Genomic DNA, 27,615 nt, shown 5'->3' on the forward strand with positions numbered 1-27,615 from the left:
GCCATTGGCATCTTGCCAAGGCATAGATCACTGCTGGAGGGGGAGAAGCAGATGCAGTTCTACTGACAAGGGACAAAAGCAGATGATGGGTTCTGCTGATAAGCGGCAGGAGAAGCAGACTGGACACCGACCAACCAGACCCTAAGGCCATGTCTGAAGGTTAAAAGGTGTAAAGTTTAAGAAGAGGAAGACTCATTTACTTCATCTTGAAGACCCCTACCCACAAGAGGAAGACTCATTTACTTCATCCTGAGACCCCTGCCCATGACCAGAAGGGGCACTGCGCAGGTGCAAAGGACCTTCTGGCTCATTATAATGCGAAGCGGGAATAGATACTAAATATGTATAGGCGGATTGAGCAACCTCATGTCTATGTATATACTTTAAGAGAATAAATGTAAAGGGAGAACAACCCTGAGGTGTGCATGCTTTGCAGGAGCTATCCCCATGCACCTCAGCCTGAATAAAAGCATACCTGCTTTACACCCTTAACTGGTTGTGGAGTCCATCCGCGCATCACTGCTCTGCGGCTCCTTTCGATTTCGTTTCCCGGAAGGATCGCGCTGAAGCCGCAGCGGCCGCACGGACGGGACCCGCCCGCACCGGACACCGGGGGGGTACCGCGGTGGGCATTGACCGCCCGCTGCCACCGGGGATGCAGGTAAGAGCTGTTCCCCCCGATCCCTCCATCCCCGCTTTGCCACCCTCAGGAGGGGCTGGAAGTTGATGCTGGGGGGGCGGAGTGACCCCCATCCTCCTCCAAATGGCCTCACAGAACCTGGAGCAGCCGGGGGGGATCCATACCCCCCATTTGGGACCAAGCAGAAAGCGGCTCTCACACAGCAGGGGATTCGTTTTCATCCCCTTTTCCTTGCTTTCCCCCCCTTAAACCTCTCCAAGGATAACCCTTCCTCACATAGTGAGGAAATGGTACCATGTGGAAGCAGCAAAGCAGGGGAAAAGCAAGAAAATCAAACTGGTGTAAAGTGATTAATATCAAGTACTAAAAACTCAGGAGGAATCTCTTATGCCCTGGAAGTCTTTAGGAGCAGGAAAAATACCAAACACTTGTTCTGTTCTCAGTGTAAGCCTTATTGTAAGGGAGTCACACACGTGGGAGGAAACTAAAATATATTTTATCAGAGAAGTTTTAGGCAAAGTACTCCGCTAATTTCTTTCACTTTGATTTTTTTTCCTGTAGCTTATTGCTCAGAACGAATCCGAGAGGTCTCTTGTGTTCATGTTCAGACTTTAAACTGGATTTTCACTGGTTTCCTGTGTGTCACAGAGCTTGTGCTTTGCTAAACCTCTGAGCCAGGCAGCAACCACTGCCCTGCTAGCAGGGAATGGGGACAAACTCATTCTCCTGCTGAAGAAAACCCCTTGCCCATCACCAAAATCCCACATTCCTCCTGCTGCAAGGATCACAGGGAATCATAGAATGAACTAGGCTGGGAAAGTCCTTTAATCCCATCCAGTCCAACCATTCCCAGCCCTGCCAAGGCCACCCCTAACCCATGGCACTGAGGCCTTGTCTCCGCTGTGTGAGCACTTGCAGGGCCGGTGCCTACAGCCCTGATTTTCAGGGGGGATCAGCTCCTTTATGCACTGAGGAGAGCTGGCTGCTCTGACTGCCTCCAAGCATCCACCTGAGGGGGTGCTGGAGCTTCAGAAAATGCCATCTGTAGGCAAAGCTGTTAATTTCCCAGAGAATAACATTGACAAATTGCTGGGATTCACATTAATAGACTTTTGAGGGAAATCATTATCTGCTTGGCTGGCAGCAATATTTCAGGATCTAGACGGGGCTGAAAGGATGAGAGCTCCCTCCTGGCTCACGTGCTCTGGGTGAGATCTGGAGGCAGAGATGCTGATGATGGGGCTGCTTCTCCTCCCAGCACAGACCATCTTCCCCATTCAGTGATGTTGGAGGGGCTCTTTAATGAATAACCAAACCGATAACTCTTGTTCAGTTGATACACTGGAGGGAAGGAATGCCATCCAGAGGGACCTCGACACGCTTATGAAGTGGGCTGATGCCAACCTTATGAAGTTTAACCATGCCAAGTGCAAGGTCCTACACCTGGATCAGAGCAATCCCAGGCACAGTTACAGGCTGGGCAAAGAAGAGATTCAGAGCAGCCCTGCGGAGAAGGACCTGGGGCTGTTGGTCAATGAGAAAATGAACATGAGCCAGCTTCAGTGTGTGCTTGCAGCCACAGAGCAGTGAGGATGGATAACCCACATCCAGAGCCTGGATGAGGGCAGGTACTAAAGGAAAGGTGCTAAAGAGCTGGGGAAAGAGAGGGGGATCTCTGGCTACTAACGATGTCCTGAGCAACCAGAGATTCATCCTGGGGCTGACAAAGGACCTAGAGCCAGTGTGGAAGAGCAGCAGACAGAAGAGCTGCTGTGAGAAACCAGATGGGTAACTGGAGCAGTATTTGCTGTGATGGAGCCACATCCAAAGGAAAGGCAGAACCAGAGCTGGGAATTTCCCCCACTGATGTGTTTGATCTCTTTTCCCAGGGTCAAGCAGCCATCAGCTCTCCCAGCTCTGTTGTCACAGCTTCGATACCAGCCCCATCCCAGGCCAGACACCCAGCCAGCAGCGAGGGGGAGATCTTCATGCTTCCAGGCGGGCTGAGTGAGTCCATGTTGAGCAAGCCAATGCTGCTTCAAACCCCAGACGTTCCCACAGGGTGGAATATTGTGGGTACAGCCGTGGTGTCCCACCCAGAGCCCATTCCCTGTGGTCAAGTGGCACAGGATGCACCAGTCATCAGGGTTCATTTTCTCTCTTTGGGGTGCTTTCGACTTGAGTTTTTAGTGATAGAAAGGACCAGTGTCCTGCCTTGCCCCCCCCCCCCCCCCAGCAGTTTTGGAGCTGGAAACTGAGTTGTTTCAGAGGATGCCCCTGGTTTCAGGAATCCAGCCCTCCCTGTGGAGCAAAGACGACGTGATCCATTGGCTAAGATGGGCTGAAGCAGAGTTCTCCCTTCGGCCAGCTGATGACAGCAAGTTTGAAATGAATGGCAAAGCCCTGTGCATCCTCACCAAGGATGACTTCAGATATCGAGCTCCCAGCTCAGGTTAGACTGAGTGCAAGGGTGTTTCTGAGGCCCATCCAAGTACAGCACAAGCTGTGATATGCTGAGAGGGGCTGGATGGGTCCCAGCAGGCTTTAGTTGGGTGCTGGAGACAAGGACAGCCCTCTGCCTTTAGTCTACCTGGACTGTAAATGCTTTGGGATGGGAACAACCTCTTTGTGGCACAGAAATCTAAGCAACAACATCAACTGAGAGAGACTGTAAGGCCAAGTCATCTGAGCAGACTTCCCTTCCCTGCAGGTGATGTGCTATATGAAATACTCCAGCACATTAAGACTCAACGCAGAGTTCTGGTGTGCAGCCCTTTGCTGAACTCACCCTTCAGGGAAGCCAGGAGCCCAGAGGAAGGTATCATGGAGAATGGCAGCTGTCTGTCAAGCAAAACTTGTCCTCAGCTACAGTGGATTACAGGCATCTGGGGTTTGAAGCTCAAGCAGCTGAACCCATCCCATCCTATTTGAGGGTAGCAGGACAGTCTTGGAGGTGGCAGCCAGGTCCAACAAAGTCCAGGTCATCAAGAAAGCTTTTAGCGATGGAGCAGGTTGGGTCAGATCAGGTCTAGGTGGATCCATGGTGGCCAGGTGAGGCTGTAGCTACATTAGGAAGTCTGTCTATGGATTGAGATCTGGATCAGAGAGGGCTGATAACCAGGCAGAATCCAGTCCTCCTGCAGCATAGCTGGGAAAGGAATGGGGATCCAGGGCTGAGCTTAAATAGAGCTTCTGGGCCAGTGAGGAAAGGCCCAGGTGAGGCTGGTCAGGGCCAGTGAGGCTTATGTGTGCCCATAAGGGAAGTGGCTTTGCATTGAGGTGGCTCTGGGAGGGTTTTCCTCAGTTCTTTTGTCAGTTCAGCTGTAGGGTGATGAGCATCTTAAGCCTCCACAACAATTTATGGTACAAGAGTCTGTACTCTGGTGCATTCACCTATTCCAGCTTTTCTTCTGTATCTGTTCCTCACTCTCCTTGGCATCTCCTTTAATTCCCCTGGACCTCCTGCTCCTCTTGCCTTGGGAAAATCCCAAGGTTTCCTTAGCATCCCTGTCCTCTCTCTAGGCTGATAACCAGCCTGGGCTGTCCCTTCTCACCGATTTTGGAGCTGTGGAAGATCTCCTGGGACCTGCTGTAATGCACCACCAGGTTGCTTTGACTTTGTTGTGTTTCCAGGGATAGGCTGCAGTGCTGAGGCTGCTCCAATGGCTGTTTCCTCCTGCCTGGGTTGTGCAGAACAGCCCATGGCCTGCAGCCATGCAGGGCCACTGAATCTCTCCTATCACAGCTCGGAGGGCAGCTGCAGGGCAGATGCCATCTGCTCTTTTCCTACAGCCCTGTCAGCCCCAGTGGATGGGAGAATTGCAGGTAAATATGAGTTTATAGCCTGGTTCCTGGGGGCAATGAGCCTGTGCTTTGTCCTGTCTGCCCATCTCTCTCACCTCGGTCTGTTCCATGCAGCAGTGGGTGATTCCCTGCCCCAGCTTCCTCACCTGAAAAACTGCAGTTCCTGTTAGTGTTTTGGGATCACAGAATCCCAGCCTGGTTTGTGTTGGAAGGGACCTCAAAGCTCCTCCAGCTCCAACCCCTGCCACGGGCAGGGACCCCTTCCACTGGAGCAGCTGCTCCAAGCCCCTGTGTCCAACCTGGCCTTGAGCACTGCCAGGGATGGGGCAGCCACAGCTTCTCTGGGCACCCTGTGCCAGCGCCTCAGCACCCTCCCAGGGAACAGCTTCTGCCTCAGAGCTCAGCTCAGTCTCCCCTCTCTTGGGCAGGTTCAAGCCATTCCCCTTGGCCTGTCCCTACATCCCTTGTCCCAAGCCCCTCTCCAGCTTTCCTGTAGGCAAATAATCCCTCCTGAAAAGTGCTGTGCATGAGCTCTGGGTTCTTTTCTTTATTACCATTGCTAACATGTGCAATTCTGTTGCTGACTGACCCTCACTGGAGTCTTAGTGGGAGCTCGGTGCCTATTTATTCTTCCCCAACACTCAGACTGCAGGTTGCTGTGGGATTATGTGTACCAGCTCCTCTGCGACAGCCGCTATGAGCCTTACATCAAGTGGGAAGACAAGGAAGCCAAGATCTTCCGGGTTGTGAACCCAAACGGGCTTGCCCAGCTCTGGGGCAACCACAAGGTAAATGCAGTTGGGAACCAGTTTGTCATTCCTGGGCTTCTGCATGTTGCTTTCAGGACCTGTTCTCCAGAGCTGATGGCACAGGGATTGGGAAGGGTGAGACAGTGGGTGCAGAGCTGGTGAGGGATGCCAACCTCCTGGCGATTAAGGAGGGAGGCTTTCTTATCCCCTAGGAAGCAAACTGTAATGGGTAGACCCAGGAGCAAGGCTGGGTTGGAGACCCATTCTGCAGCTTGCAATGCCCAAGAACCACCTCTAATGTCCCATGTGTGGTCCTGGTGCAGACAGACCCAAGCCACATGTCAATGCTTTTATACAGACCTCCCAATTCTTCTTCCAGAACCGGATGAACATGACCTACGAGAAGATGTCACGAGCGCTCAGACATTACTACAAACTCAACATCATCAGAAAGGAGCCAGGGCAGAAGCTGTTATTCAGGTGGGTTGGAGCAGATCAGAGCTGCCTGGGGCACTGCAGGTGGGGCATGGGAAGGTGATGGGCTCCAGATGTTGGCAGCTGCTTCATCCAGCAAGATCCCCAGTGACACCAGGTCTGAAGTTCACCTCCAGACAGATGAAGGGGTGACAATAAGCCAGGAGCCTCTTGGTTTCAGTGCTGGCTGCTTCCCTGGGACTGGTTTGGAGTTAAAATGTGAGCTCTGGACTGGTGAGTGCTGAGCTGGGTGCAAAGCAAGAGCTGATGCTTAGCAAAGCCAAGGATGGCAGATACCCTCTGGTGAGCTCCAGAGCTCAGCTGATGAGGGCAAGAGCTTTATAGCCTGGTTTGGGGCTGGGACATGCTCTAAAGCCATTCAACAAATGTGTTACAGGTTTTTGAAGACTCCTGGGGAGATCACCCATGAGAAATCCAGCAAAGTGGAGCAGCTGGAGCAGGAAAGTGAGGACCAGGAGGACTTGAAAGAAGACCCACTGGAGGTTTCACCATAGGGAGTCACTGATGGTGGCACTTGCAGTGCATCACAGACTTGTGCTCTGCTGGGGCATGTTGGTGTCTCTGGCATCTCCTGGACATGAGGCCACAGAACTGCTCCTGTGTCTCAAAACCCACCCTGAGCCAAAGCAGTGTCATCTCTGGGGCTTCATTAGCAAAGCACACCCAGAAGCTGCCCCTCAGCCCCAAAGTGCAGGAGAATATGGGCTCGTCTCCTGCTCACTTCTTTTCTACCCTTTGGGGAGGGAGCCTGACATTTTTGCTGTGTAAATTCGGTTGCTTGTCTTTAAGGTTCAAACTTGCTGGTAAAGACCATTCTTGCAGCGAGATGTGCTGAATAAAGAGCACTGGAGCACGTGCTTTGGGTTGAGCATCTACCCCAGTGCTTTTGCAGTGAGTGGTGGCCTGGAGCCTGACCACACTGCTCTGGATCTGAGCCACTTTCCAGTTTGAGAATGGACTTCCACTGCAGAGACTGCAGTCCCACTGTCCTGTGGGGTTGCTCCTGTGGTTAAGAATGGGATTGTGCTGAACCATCTCTCTGGATCGGACCTGGCTGGAGCTCCAGGCTGCATGGATGCCCAAGCTGGGTCTCGTTTTAACTCCTTTCCCTCTTTATTGCTGTTTGTAATTAGCTGTGTAAGTAATGTGAAGAGAAATACAGCCAGTAATGAACATTACTCATGGTCAGAAATGTGGTTATTTGCTTGGAGTCGGAAGCAGGAATTCCAGCCACTGGGAGGCACCTTAAAGCTCCTCCAGCTCCAACCCCTGCCACGGGCAGGGACCCCTTCCACTGGAGCAGCTGCTCCAAGCCCCTGTGTCCAACCTGGCCTTGAGCACTGCCAGGGATGGGGCAGCCACAGCTTCTCTGGGCACCCTGTGCCAGCGCCTCAGCACCCTCCCAGGGAACAGCTTCTGCCTAAGAGCTCAGCTCAGTCTCCCCTCTCTTGGGCAGGTTCAAGCCATTCCCCTTGGCCTGTCCCTACATCCCTTGTCCCAAGCCCCTCTCCAGCTTTCCTGCAGCCCCTTCAGGCACTGGAGCTGCTCTCAGCTCTCCCCTTCTCTTGTCCAGGCTGCCCCAGCCCAGCTCTCTCAGCCTGGCTCCAGAGCAGAGCTGCTCCAGCCCTCGCAGCAGCTCCATGGCCTCCTCTGGCCTCGCTCCATCAGCTCCAGGTCTCTCTGGTGCTGCTGTCCCCAGAGCACAGCAGAGGGCAGGATCCCCTCCCTTGACACCATGCACTGTGCAGGGCAACAACCTGATAGCACCGTGCCCCAGAGCATCTGTGGTCCCATAACAACCCCCAGCATCCTCTTCCCTGGAAACTCCTGAGATATAAGTGGGGCAATCTTCTTGCTGCACTGAAACCCCATTTATCTGACAAACACATGGCTTCTCCTTACAGAAACAACCCAGAAACTCCCATAAATGGCATCACAGTCATTAAATACCCACTTAAACAAACAAATCCAATGGCTTAGGAAGGTGGTTTCAGAGCCCAGTGCTTGCATCAGGTAATAGGTGATTTTTATGATGTTTTGCTGCTGATTGTCACAGGGAAATTGCTTGTACCTCCAGTGAAACTCACACCCACGAGGGAGGTGATAGTGGGATCCCAGGCGGAAGCATTGGCCTCTTTCCTGCCTGAACGGCTGCTAAAAATAGGACTTAGTCATCCACCAGCCCTGGGTATAAAACATCACCTCCAAGGAGAGCCTGACATCCCTTAGTGCCTGTGGCCGAGGAGCTTGTCTTGACCTGTGTCCAGAGGGGCAGAAATACTGATGGAAAGGTAAATACTGAAAGAGCGAATCAAGAAAGTGACTTGGCCAATGAACTGGAATGAGTCCAAGTAGGATGGGGGTGGTTGTTTTGTTGGGATTAAATGTAGTCAAATGATTTCTTGTTCGGTGGATGGGTGGCTTTGGTGTTGGCTTGGATGAAGGAAAGGTGTCTTCTTGATCCAAACCCAGGCCAAGCTGGGGTGGGTGGGTGTGCTTGTGTGTTGTGATGCTGCTCATCTAGAGCAAGCAGAGTTGTGAGGTGAGGGGTTCCTGCTTGGAAATAGATGATCTTAATGTCCTTTTCAAGGCAAATCATTCTATGATTCATGATGCTGGGCTCCAGGGTGGTCTGAACAGCTGAATGTGCTGGATTTGGGGGTTGTTTTCCCTTGTACTCTTCAGTGGTGGAGAATGTCTGGGCTGGGGCCGGGTCTCTGAAAAGTGAAATTGGGTTTGGAGTTAGTGCCAGCACAAGGTGCAGCTCTGGTTTCTCAATAGCAGCATCTTCTGCGATTGGAAGGTCTGGGCTGGGTTCTCCCAGCCTGTGAGAGCTCCCAGAGGGGCTGCATCATTGCAGGGTGATGGGCAAGTATTGACAATGACTGAGGATATTTCATAGAATCATAAAATGAACCAGGCTGGAAAAGCCCTTTAATCCCATCCAGTCCAACCGTTCCCAGCCCTGCCAAGGCCACCCCTAACCCATGGCACTGAGGCCTCATCTCCACGCTGTGTGAGCACTTGCAGGGCCGGTGCCTGCAGCCCTGCCCTGGGCAGCCTGTTCCAATGCCTGAGCACCCTGTGGGGCAGGAATTGTTCCTCAGCTCCATCTAAACCTGCCCTGGTGCAGCTTGAGGCCGTTTCCTCTTGCCCCATCCCTTGTTCTATCCCTTGGGAGCAGAGCCCAGCCCCTCCTGGCTCCATCCTCCTGCAGGCACTTGGAGGGAGCCATCAGGTGCCCCCTGAGCCTTCTCTTCTCCCTCTGAACCCCTCAGCTCCCTCAGCCATTCCCCATCACACCTGCAGTATTTGCAGGAGCCCACGTTGCCCTTGGCCTCTCCAAGTGCTGGGAGCTCACAGCCTTGCTGGGGAATGCCCAGAAATTGAGGCGAGTCAATACTTTAAGGGCAGATAGTAAAAACCTGGGTTGTGTGATTCACCAACAAGATGTTGTCCTCGCATGTGATTTTTCATTGTAATATGGGAAGTCAGGGTACCAGAGTGTCCGGATTCTATTGAATCCACCCTTGCTGTATTAAACACACTGGAAGTAAACCAGGATTTCTCAGTAAAACACGTCCACATCTCCCCCCCGCAGTTTCACTTCTCTATCATCCGTGCCTACAGCCCATCATAAAACCTCACTCGTGCCATCTACGTAAGGTGCTTTCCCATAGCTATAAAAAGGGTTGATCATTTACTGGGAGCATAAACAGCCCATCCTTGCGTGCCAAACGGGAATGGTTCCCACCATGCCCGGCCTGACTGTGCAGTGTATGGGGGAAAGCAGCAGTTAGGCTGAGCTCTTGCTCCTCTCTATAGCAGCATGCAGGCTGAGAAGCCTCAGTGGGACATGGCAAGGCAGCCGTCAGGCAAGATCCTCTCACTGGACAGGCAAGGGGCCAAGAAGGTGCTGGAGATCTACGTCAAGCGCTCCCTGAGCTGCTACGAGAACCCAAAGAAACCATTTCAGGTGAGAGGTGGTGGCCATGGGAGGAAGGCAGGTGAGCTGCAGCGGTCGAAAAGTGACTTCTACAAGTATACATGCGTCAGACACAGCCCCAGGAAGGAGCAGGAGGATGGACCCAATTCACTGGACCTGGATGAGGCTTTGGATGATGACAGCAAAGCCCCTGGGGAGGTCTCTAAAGAGGAGCTGGAGCCCAAGAGGAAAAGCACAAAAAGCTCTTCCCAAGGCAGAACCCAACGCACCTGGTTCAAAACTGTCTTAAACTTCCTCTTCAAGAAGAGCCCCGAGGACCAGAAGGAAAACGTGGGGCAAAAGGCAAAGGAGAAAGATGCCAAAGGTCCTCACAGCTCCAAACCAGAAGGGGTGAAAAGAGCCACGGGGCACTCCAGCACATCCCCATCACCGGGCAGAGCCTCCAAGAAGAGAGCCAGCCTCAAGAAGGTTTTCTCCTTCAAGAAGCACATGGAGGAGGAGAAGGGAGAGACAGGAGCAGGGGCAAGGGCCAAGAGACCCAGCTGCCTTCCCCTGCGGCACGTCCAGGCTCCGGCCACAGCAGGTAGGACCCCAGCACCCCTAGCCCGAACCCTAAACCAGCCCTACTGCCAATGGGCTCTCTGTTGGGCTTCTTTTGGGTTGAACTTCCATAGTGTTTAGAGCTGTTTTCTAACCGAAGCATCACCCTCCTGGTGCTTGCTGAGGTTTGGGATAGGTTTTGAGGGCTCCAGTCTCAACCTGCTACCTCAGGAATGGATCAAGCTGTTGTTACTTTGAGCACACAGCATTGCTGCAACTTATGTGTGCAGCAAGTTACTCCCAGTTGCTCCAGGTTTAATTTAAACCTGGTTTTGAGACCTGGAGTTAAATCTTGTGCTGCTCCAGGGCCAATGTTAAGCTACTTTTGATTTGCTATGGGGAAGGGTGCTGGCACAAGGGTGCAGGACACCCTGTACCCTCACTGCTGCCCTTCCCCAGTGAGAAAGCAGTGAGAAGATTTCTGCAAAGCTTTGGTGGATCTGGGTCAATTTTGAAGCCACTTGGTTGCAATTCAGAGAGCTCAGCCTCATTGTTCACCAGCACCATGCACTGATCCAGGGTGGGCATGAGCACCCCATGGATGCAGCCAACGCTGCGACTGCTTTTCCTTTCCAACCCATGGCCAGCAAAGAAATAACCCTCAATTCTGAAGCTGTGTTCTTCTTGCAGCAGATGAGGAGCAGCCTGATGGTTACTATGCACGAGTCTCAGAAGAGATTGGGCTGATTGTGCAGGGCAGTGAGAGCCAGGGGAGCAGAGCATGTGGATGTGAGGAGCCACCACGGCCAGCCAGCGCTGATGGGGTCGGTGAGTGTTGCCCTTTGAAGCAATCCAGAGCCTGCATGGGACCCAAACCCTGCTTCAATCCTGACCTTGAGGCTTACATGACCCCTATGAAGACTGGGGTTGATTTTCAGCATCGGGGCTTGATTTGGGGAGAGGGAGACTTGAAGTCACTGGAGTGTTTTTGCTGGCTGAGGTTAAAAAGTCACTTGGCAACAGGCTGAGATGGGATTTGGAGGGATGGAGGTGGATGCACATTGCTCAGGGGGTTTTTCCTGGGTGTAAACAGAGCATTGGGTGTGAGGCCTGAAGAAAGGGCTGGAGGTAACGTGGGATCTCTCTCTGCAGATGAAGCCATCTGGAGAATCGTGGCCCTGCTCCAGAGAGCAGGAGATGAGCTGGACAGGCAGGTGAGAGGAGAACTGTGCTCAGCTGCATGGGTGGAGGGAACGTGGGCAAAGCAACACCATTGATTTCCCTTGTGCAGGGAAACAGTAAAGTCAATGAGATGGTATCTTCTCATTCCCCGACTGGGTGTGATCGTGTCTGTCTGTCTGTCAGTCCTAATGTGGAGTGAAGGCATCAACACAAGGATGACACACCGAGTTATTCACATGTATTCACTTGCTTCTTAACCAGGTGAAGGAAGACGCGCGGCTACGGACATTCTTCAGAGACATGTCCTACAGCTCCTTCAAGGACCTGGCCGATGCCTACGTCCATAAGGAAATGACAACCAGCAGACCCAATGTCAATCCCGAAGAGATCCAGTTTGCCTTCACAGTACACCTCACCGCCAAGGTGGCAGGCATCTGCAACCAGGCAGTGAACAGGATCATGGGCTTTGGCACCCGCTACCTGGAGGATTCCTTTGCACCCTTGTCCTACAGCAGAATTCTCCAGGTAGGGACGAGGATGGAGTCTGGGGCTGAGCTTCCAGCACAGACTTAGGGCAAGAGGTGTAATTTTAGGGTGACTGACAGACCTGGGCCATGCTGGCTTGTATGGGGAGGTGATGGGGTGCTGGATCTTACCCTGTTTGGGCTGACTTTACCCTCCCCAACATGAGCACAGCCCATACGCACACAAGGGCTTGCTTGATGCATTGCAAGATGCAGCCAGGAGATGCTCTGCAGTGCTTGGCATTGCTGCATCTTGGTGTAACCACACCTTCAACAGGGAGGATTTCCTCCTCAGTTCATCTAGCAGACCAATAGCACCAGCTCAGGTTGGGAAGGGACCTCACCAGTGCTTCCTTCTGTCTCAGCAGAACAGAGAAGAGCTCAGCAGAGACATCTGTGAGAGCCCAGACTGACGTGGGCTGCTCCGGAGAGCCGGTGGTGCCTGGGAAGGATGTGGATTTACTGATGGAGGTCACTGCATCCTGCTGGTGACCTGGATTTGGGCTGATTTTCAGAGCTGTGGATTTAACAGCTTCTAAGGAAAAGCCCAGTGATAGCTGCAGCAGTGTGAAAGGCTTAAACCTCACCTGGCTGGGGGCGGAGTGACTGTAAATCAAGCAAAGCCCAGATTTCACTCTGTATTTGTGTTGTAGCTCTCAGCAAGTGCATGTGTTGAACCTCTTGTTTGGTTTGTGTCTGTGTCTGTGTATTTATTTACCTGCTTTTCTATAAGTACCTGGGAATGTACAAGGTAATTTTTGTAGCCTCTGCTCTCAGCCCAGCTTCCAGTTCAGGAAAGAAACCCTAAAACTCCAATAAAATGATCCCTAAATGACAGCCAGTCTTGGTTAATGGGTGATGTGTACAGTCACTATACATGGGATAATGTTTGTTTTGCTACAGCTGCTCCTTCCAGTGGCACAAAGGGAGTCTTACAGCAGATACGTGGTCTGATCCTGCCACTTTTTACTATTTATAGCCATTCCCTTCCCAGCAGCAGATTTATTCACCAAAGCAGCTTGATGTGACACCAAGAACCACTCAAAGCTTGCTCCCGAGTGGTGCAGGAGCTGCCCTCCCTTTGGCTCCCTCCAGGACTGAAGGGATTTGTGGCTGTCGTGGTCTCACCTACAAGGTCTAAGAAGATGTGAAATGTCAAAGCGATTAAAGCCTAATCTCTGGGAGTGTTCCCAGCTAATCTCTGCCCAGACTCCTAAGCAGGGCCATGGATTAAGGCAGCTCGGGGCTGGGGGGGATTGACAGTGCTCAGTGTGGTGGCACCAACAGGAGCATCTCCCTTGCCAGAGTTGGACCCAGCCTGGGGTGAAGGGGTCAAAATCTGGAGGCTTGCAGTGCAGGAAAGGTGGGATGAAGGAGATGATGGAGGCAGGATCTAGTGGGTTGGAGGGGATGATGGCAGTGAATCAATCTGTTGGTCTGGTTCAGTCCGGGCATGGGGTGACAGTGCAATGTGGGCTGCCAGTGGCAGCCTGTGGCTGCCCAGTGCTTCCTCTTCTGGGGAACCTAAACTTCTTGGTCCTTTTAAAACCCTAAGTAAAACAAAAGGGGGAAGCAGACTCCTCAAAGGAAGGAAGTAGCTCTTCTCCACACAGATCAACATCCCCCTTTGCAAAGCCTTTAAGGAAATGTTTGGTAGAGACAAAGAGTTGAATCACTGAAAAAGCCCCAAGGAGGGGGAACACATTGCAGAGACTCCAACTAATCTAACCCAGGGTACTTATGACTGTGGAAACCACCAGATCCCACTCCTGCATCCTGCCCAGTGATGCCAGCACCAAGCACAGTGCCAGCACCAAGCACAGTGCCAACACTGTGTTTCCTTTTGGCTGGCAACCGAAGTGAGAGACTTTTATTGCAGGAGAAACCAAAACTGCTCTCACCTATTTGCAACCATCACAACCTTCCTGTCCACTGCCTGGAGCCTGGGACACAGCTGGGGCTGTGACTGGGGCAGGTGCCTGGGACCTGATAGGGACCTGGCAGGAGAATCCTGGGATGCTCCTGTTTGTTTTGCATCTCAGCTCATGTGGTGCCACTTGTGGGCTGGGATTTGCATGGAGCAGAAAAGGGTTTTGTCTCCTTGATGACTTCCCGGAGGACATCGTCAGCCCTTGGCATGCAGGAAAACACCAGTGAGGAAAACAGCTCATCTCTGCCATTCTCTTCCTCATATCAGGGCTGAAGCAAATACCCTTCTGTGGTCACTGAACCTTTTCCCACCCATCAGGTCAGTGATGCTGAGGAAATAAGGACCAAACCCTGCAGAGCCCCTTGCACACAGTGCTCCTGGTCCCAGATAACCCAGCCCAAAGCTGGGATGCTGCTCCAGCCTGGTGGGCTGTCCTCAGGAGCTGCTGTTAGTGCAGCACCCCAGGGCTGTTGGATGTGGGAGCAAACAACTCTGGCATCTTGGCTTAATGTCTTGATCATAAAAGTGAGAACCATGATTGCCTGTGGCCACTGAAGATAGTAAGAGTGTATTAAAGAAGGGCAAATTATTAGCCCCAGGGTTTTGATTGGTTTCCAGCTCGTGGTATTACCTTCATCCTCTCCTCTGTGGCTTCGAACCACTAAAACAATCTCCTCACCCTACAATCCATGGGATCACGGACACTGGCCATCTGGGCACTGATCCTGCTGAGGAAACACAGCCTCACACCCCACACAGCCCCTTTCCTGCCTGCTGCTCAATGGGAGCAGGGGAGGCTCCTGAAAGCATCTCATGCTGCCTCTGGGACCCTGTGTAGTTAGCCTCTGTTAATCCCATTTTCCTGAGTGCCAGGAGGGGGAGGGTGGCTTAGAAACCAGCCCTTAATGAGCCGGTTAATGCCCAATTCCCTGTCGCTGAGAGGATGATGACAAGGTTTCATCTCACGGGAGTGTGGCACCAGGCCAGGGAGGATGCTGCCTCCTGGGATGCTGCAGCATGCGAGGGTGCAGGACACAGTTTTTATGCCCCCTCCCTGCCTTGAGGAGCTGCTGTAATTCATCATGGGACAGGGTGATTTGTGTGCTGAGAGATGGAGCTGAACATGAGCAGTTTGTGCCCAGGCAGCCCCCAGCATCCTGGCCTGGATCAGCCCCAGTGCAGCAGCAGGGCCAGGGCAGGGATTGTGCCCCTGCACTGGGCACTGGTGAGGCTGCACCTGGAATCCTGTGCTCAGCTCTGGGCCCCTCACTGCAAGAGAGACCTTGAGGGGCTGGATGGGGCCAGAGAAGGGAATGGAGCTGGAGCAGGGCCTGGAGCACAAGGGTAATGGGGAACGGCTGAGGGAGCTGGGGGGTTCAGATGGAGAAGAGAAGGCTCAGGGGGCACCTGATGGCTCCCTCCAAGTGCCTGCAGGAGGATGGAGCCAGGAGGGGCTGAGCTCTGCTCCCAAGGGATAGAACAAGGGATGGGACAAGAGGAAACGGCCTCAAGCTGCACCAGGGCAGGTTTAGATGGAGCTGAGGAACAATTCCTGCATTCACCATGCATTTCCCACTTGTCTTCCTGCAGGGATAACAGCTGTTTGGTGGCCACCACATCATCCTTCATTATCTGGCTCTGGGAATGGAAAATCCCATTTAATACTTTACTTCATGGCAGGGGCAAGGAAAGAAACTATCACCAGGTGCCCGAAGGAGAATGGGGTAAGAACATCTGGTCCCTGCCCTTGACAGGGGTTGGAACTGGATGAACTTTAAGGTCCCTTCCAATGCAAACCAGTCTGGGATCCTGTAAATGCAGGAGCAGAGCATAGGACCCTCCCAGAGGGTATCCAAGAGTCAGGCAAAGACAGAACCCTTCCGATAGGGAGCAAATCTAAGCAATCCTAACCAAACCTAACCCGACACAACAGCCTGCATCCACCCCTTGTGTAACACCCTCTGGCTTTAAGTGTCTTACACAAGCCTTTACTCACTCAGTGCTGAGCTGTGCCTGAGCTGGGATTGATGGAGAATCCTATTTAGGAAAACAGCCTGGATGTAGGAAGCACGAAGCAAAGAGACAATTTTACATGGATGTTTCCAAATATGATGGGCACAAGAATGTGGGGACCATCTCCAGGAGAGCTTCTGGGGTGCTTCAGACCACTTGATAGAACAAGGGGAGCCTTGAGTCAGCCCTGAGCATATGATCTGCCTGTGGCCGAGGATTACAAGAGCTGTTTTGATCAGGGGAAAACGTCTGTTTTTAGCACAGGCAGCAATTAAAATAGCTCATGGATCTAAACGCCTCGGGGAGCTGTCATAGAGGGAGGTAGAAAATCCATCTCACTCCTGTGCAGCCAGAGATGAGCCTGGAGGAAGCAGAGAAGACAGCTTGAGGTTCAGCTGGTGATAAAGGACAACCTGAGCCGGGATCTGGAGATGGCTGAGGAGGATCCCCGAGGTCTGAGCACCCCTTTCTCACTCTCCTTTTCGGGCAGTGGCTTCCTCGCCCTGTACCAGGTTGGGGTGGTTCAGTCCCTCCTGGAGCTGGCTCCCGAACTCCTCAAATCCGCTTGCAAGGTCTATGGATCATCCGCGGGCTCGCTCATCGCCGCGGCCGTGGTGTGCGGCATCGGCCTCGGTAAGACAGTGACTGTCCAGGGTTCCTTATTATGGGGGGTTTATTCCAGAACAGAAACAGAGGAACCTTAAAACAGCAGCAGCAGCAGTGGGGACATGATACTGGTGGGACTCATGCCACTCAGAAGGCATAAAAGAAACCTGCATATGCTGCCACTTCAGCAGCCAACCCGGAGCACTTTTGAGTGGTGCAAGCTGAAGCATCTGGTTATTACTGTTGTTATCTGTCTCAGATGGTCAGGCAGATATTGCATGGGTAAATCTGGATGTATCTGCATTTTATTGCCTCATTTCCCTGCTCCTGCTGAAGGAGCAGATCTTTTCCTCTGCTATGAGGTCTAAGGAGCACTGAGACATGTTCCAAAACAAGTCCACATGGCTGTGGTGGGTGGACATCATAGAATCATGGACCAGCTTGTATTGGAAGGGACCTTAAAGCTGTGGTTGTCCAGAGCAGCTGTGGCTGCCCCATCCCTGGCAGTGCTCAAGGCCAGGTTGGACACAGGGGCTTGGAGCAGCTGCTCCAGTGGAAGGGGTCCCTGCCCGTGGCAGGGGTTGGAACTGGGTGATCTTAAGGTCCCATCCAACCCAAACCATTTCATGATCCTATGACTCTATGACATGCCCAGGGCACAGCAGTGCTTGGTCCAGCCTGGGGCTGAGGTTTCTCTTATTGCTGCAAAAAGGTTTTATTATGAACTTTTTCGGACAATGTGGAAACAGCCTCCCCCCCCCCCCCCCCCCAGTCATTAAGTTCTATGTGTAGAATTAATTCAGAGCAGTTAATCCACTTTTAATAATCACGTTCTCCCATATTTCCAATTAGTGTCCATGTGTAAACAAGTGCACACAAGACTTAAGTCTTCGAAAGCTGATCCAAGCCCTGTGTCAAGCAACAGGGACATTTATGGGTTTAGGGTCCAAATAATGATGGAGGAAGCAGAGAGGAAACAACCACTTCTGAAACCTCTGCTGGAGCCCAAAGAAATCAAAACTTTGGCAAATGTATTTAGACAAAGCAGAAAAGAACCTTTCTGCCTATATGGGGATGAACCCGTCTACAAATCAACAAGGACCCCAAAGCTTTCCTCTCTGATTCCTGATCCCAGTGTAATTGGATGGTGCTAGGGTCTCCACCAGGTATGAATCAGTTTGGTAACTGCTCTCTCTGTGGGCACTGGTGCTGAAATAGGGATCTGCTTCACTGGGGGTGGTGACACTGTCTGCTTGGAGGTGCTGAGATGATTGTGTGCCCAAAATGACTTCCCCAGGAGAAGAAAAGACCTTTTGCTCAGTGGTGACTCTGGTTTGGTTTCTAATAAGGAAAATGAGTGTGGCACAAAGTCTGTCAAATTCCCATAGAGAGGACTGGGGGAAAAAGAGGGTTTAAAGGCTCCTGATGGGGTGTCCCATGGTTATGTGCACCACAGCCTGAGTAAGTGGCTCTCAGCCCTCTGAGCCAGGCTGTCCTCTGCCACCGCACAGGTCACCTCCTGCTTGTCACCAGCAAGCTGCTGCAGGCAGGGATGGTCACAGCATTACATGCCAGGGTCATTCCACCCAGCCTGAACCAAAGCCCTGGCCAGAGCCAAAGACCCCATCACCTGCCTGCGGTGCCTCTGCCTCTTTCAGCACCCTGCTGACCCTGTGTAAACCCACCGTGCACTAATCATCACCCCACATGGCCTGACCATCCGCTCAGATGTTTATAACCCCTCTTAATACCTGTGGGGCTCCAGCTGACTTGAGGACACTCCATCTAATCTGTCTGTCCGTGCTTTTAAAGCAGTCTCATGAGACAGCCTGGACACCTTTGCCCCTACAAAGACAAGCCCACGGCTTTGTGCCATGGCCACCCAGATGCAAGAATGGCTCTTTGCAGCACTGAGGAGTCTGGTGAGGTTTCTTCTGCAAGGGTTTAACTGCCCAGTATGGGGCACTCATAGAATCCCAGCCTGGTTTGGGTTGGAAGGGACCTTAATGCTCCTCCAGCTCCAACCCCTGCCACGGGCAGGGACCCCTTCCACTGGAGCAGCTGCTCCAAGCCCTGTGTCCAACCTGGCCTTGAGCACTGCCAGGGATGGGGCAGCCACAGCTTCTCTGGGGAGTCTTATGGGGAGTGTTAAAAATAGGCTAAAACTCACAACTGTTTGGGCAGCACATCCTGACTTTCTCTCTGTCTTTCCCTCCCACCTCTGTTAGATGACCTAAAGGAATTTTTCTTTGCCATGGCAAAGGAGGCCAGAGAAACCATCCTGGGTCCCCTGTCTCCCAAGTGCAGCCTGCTGGCAAATATTAAGGCTGTTCTGCAGAGGATGCTACCAGAGAACTCCTACCAACTGGCTTCGGGGAGGCTGCACATCTCCCTCACACGGGTGGTGGATGGCCAGAACGTCATGGCCTCAGAGTTCAGCTCGAAAGAGGAGCTCATCCAGGTAAAGGGACCTTCCTTGGGTGCTGTAGGAAGAGCTCTACCTACTGCTTGGGGTCAAACATTGACGACTTTAACTGCGTCCAAGATGGGAAGGTGTCAGGGTGTCATGGTTGCACCACAGTGAGCCCCATGGGGCTTGGAGGGAGGGTGGAAGATGCTCTTAGGTCCAGAAAGCAGGTTTATTCCCAGCCTCAAAAAGCTGCTGCTGTGTTGGCCAGCCCTAGGCAGTGCCGATGACTCTTTGCAGAGCAGTTAAAGCTAACATGACCTCTCCGCTCTCTGGACAGGTCTCTCCCCATTGGCAGTGATTTTCCTCCTTGCCTCAGCACTTCCCTTGGAGGAAAAGCTGGACAAAGCATCTGTGGTGCCAAACAAGCAACAGATGAACCAGTAAATGAGCTGCTGGGGAAAAGAAACGCAGGGTAAATCCCTAATAGACCATGAAGTCATGGACTTGCTCATCTCAGGGAGACAGTAGAGGATGGCAAGTCCATGGATATGTTGGAGTTCACCCTCTGGTGCCTGCCCTAGGTCAACCCAGGAGCATAGGATGCTTATTCCCAGGTCATGAGATGGGTAGAAAATGGCTGTGAATGGCCCAGCAATGGCTTTATCATGGACAATCCCAGCAGAATGAAAATGCACTGGGAGGATGTCTTGGTACTGTCCAAACCCCCTCAAACATGAAAAATGACCCCAGAGCTTCACCTTGCCACTGTCGAAGGGCACTTGTGGACAGTGATACGTAAATTATACATCTATAGTGTTGCTCCAGCTCAAAACATGACAAACTGAGGTGCTCTGCCCTTCTCAAAAGAGGTGTTTCCCCTTCATTGACACCTTTCTTCTTGACACAGTCAAATGCAAAGTGCAGGTGGCACTGACAGGCAGGTCAAGCCTGGTTTTGGAGGCATCATGTCAACAGCTTTTATCCAGGACAACTCTGACAGGGCCATTTACTTCTGCAATCCCTCTCATCCCCCAGGCTCTCCTCTGCAGCTGCTTTCTTCCCATCTACTGTGGCTTCATCCCTCCATCCTACCGAGGTGTGGTGAGTGCTATTTCATGTAAAACTTATTGTCCCACCAGTATGTTCTTGGGTTTAACTCTACGTTCCCTTGAACAGAGAGGGATATATCAGCCTAGGATGCTGCTTTGTTAAGGAAGGATGATAAAGCCTTCTAGCCTGTTCTTCATCCCATCTGATGATAGCTGGGTGGAATATTAAATGCAGGAGTCCGACAGCTTGAGCTCAGGACTTGAAATCTATACGACACTCTAAATGCAGTGATGCTTGAGTTGGCCAATGACTGCCAAAACAGCTTTACAAAGCTTTGGGAACCTAAAGAACTGTATGTCTGTTCTAATAATTGCTGTGGATCACAGCATCTGGGCGAGGAGCCACCAGGATGCCACAGGCAGGGCAGCAGAAAGAACTGGCAGAGGCCAAGGGGTAGGAAGAGATGCATTTGCAGGTGGGAAGAGAGAAGACATGCTCACAAACCACAGCAACCCCCAGAGCAAACCCTCCTCTGCTCTTCCCCCTCAGCGATATGTGGATGGAGGATTCACTGGTCTGCAGCCTGTTTCCAGCTTGGAGGAACCTGTGATCACCGTGTCCCCATTCACAGGAGAGCTTGATATCTGCCCAAGGGATTGTCCTGCCATCTTCTTCTGCTTCCAGATCTTCAACGGCAGCATTCAGATCTCAATAGAAAACCTCTGCAGGATTAGCTATGCTCTCTTTCCACCCAGCACCATGGTAAGCCAGCAGCTCTCCTTCCCTGCTTTTGGTTAAAACAAACTGATGCTGGACCTGCCTTCCCAAACTTTAAGGTTCAGCTCCATCTCCATCAGTAATCAATCAGATCTCACATGGAAGGTGCAGTACTTACTAGTTTTGCAGTGCATTTCTTTGGTGGGTAGTGCTGACGGGTGGCCAACCTGGAATGGGGTGCACCCTAGTTTAATAACCTGCAAAGGACTACAGCTTTGGTTGTTGGAAGCCAGCCTGTGCTTGCTGCCTTCCAAATGGGGCACCCCAACCCTCCACAGTGAGGCAGATCCTGTCAGTGCCTGGATGGAAAGCTCTAGTGATCTCAAGTGTTTCTCCTTACAGGTCTTGAATGACATCTTCTCCCAAGGGTACCAGGACACTGCCCTTTTCCTGTACAGGAACAGTAAGTGATACCCAGGACCTGAAGTCTGTCCTAGACACAACGCACATGCAAACCTCATCCCTCTATTTGTGTCCCACAGATGCCTTTGGCTTTAATTACTGCAGTGGGAATTTCCGCTTCGCCAGCTCATGTGGGAAGAATGACTTTGCCCCATCCAAAAGGACCTGCACTGGCCTATGCAAAATGGAAACACAGTGCCCAGCTCCTTGCTTCCTGCCAGGTAGATCTGGGGTGCTCATCCTGGGTTTCAAGGCCTCTGAGGGCTGCTGCAGTCTTTGAGTATTACCTTAAAGACATTACTGAGTTAGTTATTATAGGAAATATTCCTGTATCTGCAGTAGCTGCTCTTACAAAGAAGCTTTGTAAGAGCAGCTCAAGCTGGATTCAAGCCTGGGCTTCAGTGCCTACAGGCTGAGCTGCAGCAAGAGTTGCTGGACAAGAGGAATTATTGCATTTACTGGGTTATTTCTAATTCCTGGTCTTTATTTACTTCTGTGCTGTCATCCATGGGTACAGGCTTGGGTATGTGGAGGAAGGAGCAGCCCTCTGGACTTCAGGATCCACTGTCAAAGGTCCTGTTGCAACCATACAGGCTGCCAGCTTTCTTCAGGAAGGGGTAAGAACATCTTGATAGAGGCATTGAAGCTGAAAGTGATTCAGAAACCAATGGTTGTGGCTTCAGCAGTGCTGACATAGCTGCAGGGACACAGTGCAGGATTAGCAAGAGGCATCCAACATCCCTTGCACTGGAGTGTGCAATGGGCTGCAGCATCTTTCAGCTGCTGGAAACACATGGGGCAGCTTCTGGGGCAGGGTGGGCTGGTGGTGAATCCCTTCTTTTCTATGGACCAGTGCACATCTGCTGCATTAACATGCATAGCAGCATCCCCGTACTCCACGGGAGGGTTTGGTATTACTTGAAGGCAAGCTCTCAGGGGGAGGGGTATGGCTGACAGGAACACCATAGGATTACTTGGGTATGGGTTAGGGGTTAGGGTTAGGGTTAGGAGCATCACAATGTGCATTTGCCATTAACACCCTCCCCTGTTGGCTGCACTGAGTGGTCATTAAACTCAGCCTGTTTATGTTGGATTTGCAGGCTGGGGAAGCTGTGGGGGCTGCTCGATGGTATCAGCTCCATGGTAAAATGGTTCCAGAAGCTCTTCCAAACCGTGGTGCCTGGTTTGCCCAAGAAAGCCACAGCCAGGAGGTGAGGTGCTCAGGGGATGCAGACCCTCAGCAGGGAGAGCAGGGAAACCCTGGGGGACCTCAGCTGTGGGTCACTGATGCTGAGTGTGACTGAGAACTCCAAATCCTGGCTATCCCACATTACGAATAGTTATTTCCCTCCTCCCTCTGATATTATTTAGTGATATCTCAAAGGAACTGTAAACCAGCTTAGTGCCGCTTCCCTACAGCGACGTATTCCTGTTCCGAAGCATGTATCTGCTGGGCTCTGTCTTAGCAGGACATCAGGCATGTTCAAGAAGAGCCTGAGAGATGTTTTGGCACTAAACTCTCAAGGATTTAAGGCATTTAACTTGCCATACAGATAACTTTAAACCATACCTCCCCAAAACCTGCTTGCAAGTTACTTCACATGCAGCTGGTGAGGAGGATGATTTCACCTAGTGACACAACCCCTCAGCTAGGAAAAAGCCCTTTGGTAACCAGACATCCCTGGGACTACTTATTCATGTTGGTTCACCCACCAGGACCCAGCTAACTGCCAGCTTGTTCCCTTAGGCAACCAGCCTGGATGGGCCCTGGGGGGCTCTGATGCGGTGGTTCTGCTGCCCTGGGATGCGGTGGGTGACACTGGAGCTCATTCCACACAGCAGCTTGGATCCTTACGGAGTTTTGGGGAGTGTGGGGATGCTTTTCTTGTTCCACTGGGGTGAAACTGGCTGATTCCATTCCCAGTGCTGCTGCCACAGTCTCCCTGCCCAGGCCTGACTTGCTTTATCATGATGGCTGGAGGAAAACCATCACAGGGCTGTGTCTGCGACCCAACCAGAGCCTGTGCAGGGCAGACTGAGCATCCTTCACTTATATGTGTGTACAGCTCAGCCACCAGCTTCCCCAACCACCCCAGCTGCTGCTCACCAGCAGCATCCCTCCCCCTGCTTTCATGCAGATGACAGGACAGGAGTTTGCAGGAAATGTCACATTTCCAGTGTTTTCCTCCCACTCCAAAACTTGCCGAGAAGCAGCAAACAGAGGGAGGAGATGCTTTAGGGAACATCACACTGAGCAGGAACGATTTTTTGCCCAGTTCCCTGAAGTTATTTTACCAATTACCTATTCCTGAGCTTCATACACCCTTGGAAGTTGGCTGCTCCTGCTGGGGACGGGCAGGCACACATTTGGACCCCTCTGAATGCGCAGCTGTGGAGAAGGATGGAGAAACATCAAGATTAACCTCCCCTTACTTCAAAGTAGATGATTCTTGCAGCGTTCATCTGCTGCTGCACCAGGAGAGCTGACATTTCACACGTACATTAGTTCTTTTCATACAACTTTGTAACTTGCTGCTACAAACAGTGTATGGTCCAGGCAAACACACCTCATGTTGCTGGTCCTTATGGAGAATCAATTGGCACCACTCTTTCATCATCCCAAATACACTTTGCCTATGAATTAGCATCACTCTTCCTCATTCCAAATACACTTTACACATCAGGCTGATGGATTGGATTTATCCCAACTGAATCCTTTGGCTGGTTCCCCATGGGCAAGGAACAGATCACAATAGCACAAGCTGTTGGTTTGAATGAACAGCTTGTTTCACTGCACAAAGGGAAGTGAAACAGGGAAGTTTCATCCAAAGTGCTCTGGAGACTGCAGGTGTGAATGTGGGAATTGCTGAAGGCTCTGTTGGTGTTAACAGATTCAGAGTTAATGATGAATGCTCAGCAAAAGATTAAGACAACCTGTTCTGCTATCTCTGACTGAAATCAATGACCTGGGAATATTTGCTCTGCAATGAGTGTGCTAAAAGAAACCTGGATGCTTGTTTTGCATTGGGTCCATCAAAACTGGCTCCTGCCTCCCTTCCTGGAAGTCCTGGCTGGATTTGCCTCTCTCAAGCTCTGCAGGCAAAGCTGGGCTGCTCAAAACCAGGTTGTGAACTGCCATAGATCAAACCAAAGAGGACACAGAGACACCCCCTGCTCCCTGGGCAGGAGAGGGGCCAGGCAGCCCATCAGCTGCTTTTGATCATACTGCAAAATGCCTTTCCTCCCAGGCATTTAAAGCCAACCTTGGAAGCAAACCACAGCCTAAGACTGTGCCCTGCATTTCTAGTGTGGGTCCCATAGAGTTGTCTGTTTTCAATGGAAATATCTTCTTTGCTTTTGTTTTATGTATTTCAAGCTTTTATTTCTAGATCTGGAATGGTACTAGTCCTGTTCCTTCCCATTGATGTTCCTCATTTGGTGTGCTCCTCCTAGATATGGCAGAACAGCATTTGGGTCCTTTTTCACCTTTGGTTTATGTGGCAACATTTTAAAGCATCACCATGTTGGGAAAACTGTTTTCCTAAGTCCACAAATTCAGAAATGCTGGAAGACTCAAAGAGAAAATAAAGAATCAAATGGAAAGAAATGCTGGACTCCAGCACAGGCTGCTCTGTGTTCTCCCAGTAACAACAAGACAAACTGGAATCTGAAATGCTGAGGGTTCACCGGGTTTCCATGTCACAACTGACATGGGAGAGGACATTATTTTGCAGAGGATTGCAGAAAATGAGGAGTTTGGGATTTAAACCCACCTTATGTTGCATAAAAATGATACATGTTCACCTGCAGCTCGAATAGGCCTTTCTTGCCCTTCAGATGTGGTGGCGCATTGAGTTACTCAGTAGAAACCCAGCTCTGAGCATTGAGATGCTGCTCCTTCCCTCACCCTTAACGAAATCCTGTGTAGGTAGAACCTGTTCCTACCTTACATGGTGAAGAAAAGTCTTTCTTCATAGAAAGAGCTGCTTCTCCTAAGAGCCCCTCTAACCTGGCCACACTCGAAGTCCTCAGTCCACCCAAAACAAGCTCAACATGAGGCTTCCCTAATAACCAGTGACCCAAGGGGGGACACTTTCACATTTCTCATGTTCTCACTACTGGAGCCTGCAAAAGCCCAGCCAACCTCTGTTGTCAGTGAGAGCCCTGGGCAAGTGTCATTTAGCTAATGAAAACTGATGGGGTAAAGAAGTGCTGGTCCTCTACCTATCTGATGGTGGAGAAGGTGGTGGGGGACTTCCTCTTCCACTTCATCTGCTGCTTGGATGGTCCCTGGGTTCTCTTCCTTGATGTCCTCAGGGTCCGTGGCTCTGGAGTGAAGTACTCTTGTTTCTGGCTTCCAGTGCAAGGTCTCTTCACCTTTCTGACACGATTTGTTGAATGAAAGCGTGAAGTCCTCATCAAGGTAATTTATACCAAATTCACCTGGTGGGAAAAGAACCCAGCTCTCATTGCTTGTTGCTCAACTACCAGGTCTCCAGCAATGGAAAGGACTGACCAGTTTGACCAGGGTGTACTGGAAAACAGGGGGATTGATGCCCACAGTGCATGGCTAATCTGAGTGGGGTTTCTGGGTCAGGAGTCACCAAACATTGCTGCTTTGTGCATCAGTAGGTTATCAGCCTAACATCACAGAGGGCACCTGAGTCTATGCTTCTGTCTAGGTCCTGGGGACCTGCATTCCCTGCAAAGCTCTATTGTGCCCAGTGTGGAAGAGAAGAGGTGACCTAACACTATTGGAGGGGAAGGGATGAACAGGGAGCTACAGGAGAGGCATCACAGAGGATGGGACTCAAGCGTATCCTGGCAATGCCAGGGATGCCAGGATCTCTCTGGCCTTGTCACCCTAGGTGCACTGGTAGCATCTTACCTTCTGTCAGCAAACCAATACTGAGAAGCACCCGACCTACCTGCTCCTCACTCCCAAGCACTTACTCAGTCTTTTTAGGTAGGAAACCGTGTCCTGGTAGCCACACATATAATACTCATCCAGAACCTGCAGGGATGAGGTGGCAGTCAGGGCAGATGGGACAGCTATAGGGGTTTTATGGCTCTGGGGACCTGTAGAAGCAGCTCACTTGTTGTGTAGGACAGTAGAAAATACAGAGTAAACGTTTGAGGTTTCTTTTGGAGATCTGTAAAATACAATCAGATAACTGGAAGGTGAGGAAGGCAGCAGGGCAGTCTTTGGGACAGATGTCATATTCGCCGGCAAAAGCAGACACGGTGATGGTTGTCCGGGACACGAAGTTGGAGCGCCACATCCCGATCTCCCCGTCCACGTAACGCTAGGAGAGAAAACAAGGAACCCTGAGACTTCCTCCTTCTAGGGAGAAGAGTGATGTGTTAGAGCACAGAATCACAGAATGGTTTGGATTGGAAGGGACCTTAAAGCCCAGGACACAGGGCTTTGAACATCAGATATCCTGATGTTCAGTTTCTCATCAGCCAACACCCCCAAGTCCTTCTCCACATGTGCATCATTTGGGGTTTCCTCCCCACCCAGGCCCAAACTAGACTGAAGCACTGGGGCTACAGAGATCCCCTTCCAGGCAACAGCCCTGATCACTGACCCACGAGCTCCAGGTCTATAACACCACCTCCTCCTTTTCAGCAATAGAATCAATGATGAACAGTTCTGTGAGCAGGTCAGTTCTGCATTGAGGTCACATTGTGGGGCACCTGAGTTCACTTCTTCCCTCTGCAGACACTGTGTGAACACAGCACCAAGCAACTTCAGTGGCAAACAGCTATAAATGTGCTTAATACCACCACTGGACAAAGGACACAGTCTAGATGGGCCCTTGGCTTGATAGTGTCTCCAAACCATAAGGCTACTCACCACCCCACGGTACATAGGAGGTAAAAGTCCAAAATAGAAAGGGATGAAGCAGCTGCAAAGCAGGGCCTGTGGGTGAGAAGGAAAGCAGAGAGGTGAGGGCCATGAAAACCTGCTGTCTTTGGGATGGTTCCTTTGGGAATGGTGGCTCATGTATGAATGCCAAATTCCCACAGGTGGGTTATCTGGCATCACTAACTATTGTGGACAAGACCATGTCTGATATCCACAGCCAGGATTGGAGAGGTAGGCAGGTAACCTGTGGAACTGTGCTCTCTGCATCCTCCATTACCTGGGCTGAGTCTGACAGTGGCTGTGATTTCAGTGCCCTCGTGGTGTGGCTGTGGCTGCTCTCACCTGGATGAGTTCCTCCCTGGAGGCAAAGTCTGACACCACCACACTCCTGCAGTCCCGCACACGGGTGATGATGACATGCAGCTTCCCAGCCACGAGCTGGTGCGCGTTCGGGGGCAGGTGGTTGTTTAAGATGTTCTTTATCACATTAATGACTTCTCTTCCAAGGTGAAGAGACCAGAAAGTGGTGCAGGAATATTTGTAGAAATCCAACTTCACCTTGTCTAAAGCAAAGCAAAACAAACAGTCATTCCACAGCCCTTATACTGTTCTTATTTATGGACTTTCTGGGCTGCCTTTCCACCTGCCCAAGAGTCATTTTACCATTTCATGGGT

General features: G+C 51.4%; 3 protein-coding genes across 4 annotated transcripts; all 3 read left to right on the forward strand.

The window, feature by feature from the left end:
• The first annotated feature begins 567 nt into the window (after positions 1-567).
• On the forward strand, positions 568-6,834 carry ETV7 (ETS variant transcription factor 7). Of its 2 annotated transcripts, XM_031042906.2 has the most exons (8): positions 568-661; positions 2,530-2,647; positions 2,928-3,092; positions 3,351-3,458; positions 4,274-4,465; positions 5,090-5,232; positions 5,573-5,673; positions 6,065-6,834. In XM_031042906.2, the coding sequence occupies exons 1-8, from the start codon at positions 656-658 to the stop codon at positions 6,180-6,182; spliced, it is 951 nt and encodes a 316-aa protein (XP_030898766.1). In that variant the 5' UTR covers positions 568-655; the 3' UTR covers positions 6,183-6,834. The 2 variants fall into 2 exon arrangements, with proteins under 2 accessions (XP_030898766.1, XP_030898765.2); XM_031042905.2 differs by lacking the exon at positions 568-661 and having other exon boundaries at positions 2,227-2,647.
• A 2,683-nt stretch (positions 6,835-9,517) lies between these two features.
• LOC115945324 (apoptosis facilitator Bcl-2-like protein 14) lies at positions 9,518-12,293 on the forward strand. Its single transcript, XM_031042901.2, has 5 exons — positions 9,518-10,217; positions 10,868-11,002; positions 11,327-11,388; positions 11,618-11,881; positions 12,249-12,293. The coding sequence occupies exons 1-5, from the start codon at positions 9,518-9,520 to the stop codon at positions 12,291-12,293; spliced, it is 1,206 nt and encodes a 401-aa protein (XP_030898761.2).
• Positions 12,294-16,217: 3,924 nt separating this feature from the next.
• PNPLA1 (patatin like phospholipase domain containing 1) lies at positions 16,218-21,348 on the forward strand. The gene is made up of 6 exons (XM_031042900.2): positions 16,218-16,456; positions 18,658-18,890; positions 19,875-19,940; positions 20,439-20,651; positions 21,009-21,069; positions 21,149-21,348. Exons 1-6 carry the CDS (start codon positions 16,255-16,257, stop codon positions 21,346-21,348), a joined length of 975 nt encoding a protein of 324 aa, XP_030898760.2. The 5' UTR covers positions 16,218-16,254.
• Positions 21,349-27,615: the final 6,267 nt, after the last annotated feature.

This window comes from Melopsittacus undulatus, chromosome 16 (assembly GCF_012275295.1).
Source record: "Melopsittacus undulatus isolate bMelUnd1 chromosome 16, bMelUnd1.mat.Z, whole genome shotgun sequence".
NCBI lineage: Eukaryota > Metazoa > Chordata > Aves > Psittaciformes > Psittaculidae > Melopsittacus > Melopsittacus undulatus.